This window comes from Galeopterus variegatus, unplaced genomic scaffold (genome assembly GCF_000696425.1).
Source record: "Galeopterus variegatus unplaced genomic scaffold, G_variegatus-3.0.2 Scaffold7505, whole genome shotgun sequence".
NCBI classification, from domain to species: domain Eukaryota; kingdom Metazoa; phylum Chordata; class Mammalia; order Dermoptera; family Cynocephalidae; genus Galeopterus; species Galeopterus variegatus.
This window is the reverse complement of record NW_007733616.1, coordinates 11384-13991: the sequence shown is the minus strand read 5'-3', so window position 1 is coordinate 13991 and position 2608 is coordinate 11384. Positions and strand designations below refer to the sequence as shown.

Sequence of the window (2608 nt, the reverse complement as noted above, 5' to 3'; positions counted from 1 at the left end):
TCTCCTGAGACCAGGGCTTTTGAAATCATTCAACCCTTGAAATGATTCAATGAAACTTGTGCTGTTAGTGACTGAACCCTGCCACCAACGGTTTCAGAGTTCAAAGTTCAAAAAACAGAGAGGCTCCAAGAATTCTCCACCCTAAGAGCATGAGCCCTTGCCTTTCCCCACTCTCCCATCTTCTATACCACCCTCTTCTCCTCCCCTAATACCACAGCCAGTGCTTGGATGGACAAGCTGATACATCTGTAACTTCATAATTGGAAAAGAAAGGGTCTTCCTATCACATTTCAAGAATTAGCACCTCTAAGACAGAATGACCTGCCCATGTATGCTCTCCAATAGANTGTGGGCACTTGACATTGGCTTCCTTGGCAGGGACCAGGTCAGCCTCATCAGAGTTTTTCCTGCAGAACAAAACACAGAAAGACTTTGAGACCAGGTGCCGGTGGTCTCCTAACTTGGATCACCCAGGGGATAGGACTTTAAAAATATTAATTCCAGAAAAGTAGGCTAGGGAAAGGTAAAGACATTGCCCAAGCAGCATTATTGGCGGCCTTTAGTCAATTGACATCCTCAGGATCCTCTCCTGTTGAAAATCCCCTCTGGGGGGCCGGCCCGTGGCTCACTTGGGAGAGTGTGGTGCTGATAACACCAAGGCCCCGGGTTCGGATCCCATATAGGGATGGCCGGTTCGCTCACTGGCTGAGCGTGGTGCTGACACCACCAAGTCAAGGGTTAAGATCCCCTTACCGGTCATCTTTTAAAAAAAAAAAAAAAAAGAAAATCCCCTCTGGGTATCTTTGTCAAAAGGTAGGCCACCTGACTCAACCTATCATATCTGAACCTCTGGGAAAGGCCAACAAAAAGCATGATTCTCTAGATTCTCTGAGGAAAGAAGAGACTATCACACTCTTCCAAAAACCATATCCCAGCTGATAAGAGCCCATGGAGAGAACCTTGCACTAGCCGGAGCCAATGCAAGTGGATGTTTTCTTGCTTACTGATATTACACTGTTTGACATTATCCTCCTCATACAACCTCCAGGTGCTTTGAAATAGGGCTTTGAGGGCCAGCCTGTGGCTCACTCGGGAGAGTGCGGTGCTGATAACACCAAGGCCACGGGTTCGGATCCCATATAGGGATGGCCAGTTTGCTCACTGGGTGAGCGTGGTGCTGACAACACCAAGTCAACGGTTAAGATCCCCTTACCGGTCATCTTTAAAAAAAAAAAAAAAAGAAAAAGAAATAGGGCTTTGAAATAGTGCTTCAACATTGGAAGATAGAAAATGAGGGGGCTGTTACATAATTCCCTACATTTTTTCTGAATTTCAAAATATTGTCAAAATTTGAAAAACCACTCACATTATAAGGGAATTAGGGGGCTGACCCCGTGGCGCACTCAGGAGAGTGCAGCGCTGGGAGCGCAGCGACGCTCCAGCCGCGGGTTTGGATCCTGTATAGGAATGGCTGGTGTGCTCACTGGCTGAGCGCGGTGCAGGAGACACCAAGCCAAGGGTTCCGATCCCCTTACTGGTCACGTAAAAGACAAAAAAAAAAAAAAGGGAATTAGGAGTAAACTTTTATCTTCAAGTAACAAGGAGTGTCCTAGATAGAAGCAGTAGCATAGGGCAGGCAGCAAGATACATGATGTGATGAATCTCTGACAAGGCACCACCAAAGACCTTCAGAATTCCAACAACAGGAAACCAAGGGTAAACAGCCCCACAGAACCAAAGAACATTAAGCTAAGAAGGTAGGTTTTTGAGCAATGGACCCAAGAGAATGGGAGGGAAATGGACTATAAGAGTATGGGGAATCTGAAGCATGCTGCCCTTTGTTGACAACTGAACATCCTTTGAGGTAAATTCAGTTGTTTCACTGAACAGAAATATCTGCTATTTTTGGAAATGGACAAGTATCTCCACTCTCCAGGAAATTCATGTTTAAAATTAACTTGGTTTTATAATGACCATCCAATCTTAACCTGTAGATACAGTAGTGAGTCTACCAAAGGAGTAAAATCTTAAGTAATATGGAGATACTACTCATACTGGTCACTTGCAGAGAAACTATTCTAGATGGGGTGAAAAACACATCAATTATTTTCCTCCATATGCAGTACCTCAAAAAAGAACATTTCTCCTACAGGCTAGCAATAAATCAGTTAAAAGAGGGTCAGATTCAGTAAACATCTAGGGAATACAGGGGAAGAAAATAAGGGGATAGCTAGTTGTGAGATAGGCATTCAATAGTGCTAAAGTTAGGTCTCTCCAATCATCTTTTAAAGGAGAAGATTTAGGGCTGGCCCGGTGGCACACTGCTATAGTGCGCCGCTTGGGAAGCGCAGCGGCGCTCCCACCGAGGGTTCGGATCCCACATACAGACCGGTTCCCGCTCACTGGCTGAGCGAGGCGCAGGAGCAACACCGAGGGCTGCGATCCCGTTGCCGGTCCCGGTCCGGTACGGGCGCGACACTGAGGGTTGCGATCCGTTGCCGGACACGGAAAAAGACAAAAAAAAAAAAAAAAAAAAAAAAAGGGAAAGATTTTTTGGGGATATGGGTTTCAGAGAGGGTTCGAGAGAGAAAAAAAAAAAAACCCCCCA

The 2608-nt window shown here is 45.7% G+C and overlaps 1 protein-coding gene across 1 annotated transcript in view; it reads right to left on the bottom strand.

The window, feature by feature from the left end:
- Nucleotides 1-283: 283 nt before the first annotated feature.
- Nucleotides 284-2608, bottom strand: part of CBX1 (chromobox homolog 1) — a 6151-nt gene continuing 3826 nt past the window's right edge. Inside the window, exon 4 of the mRNA XM_008592020.1 lies at nucleotides 284-407. Coding sequence (XP_008590242.1) covers nucleotides 284-407 — 124 coding nt within the window. The remainder of the gene's footprint in view (nucleotides 408-2608) is intronic.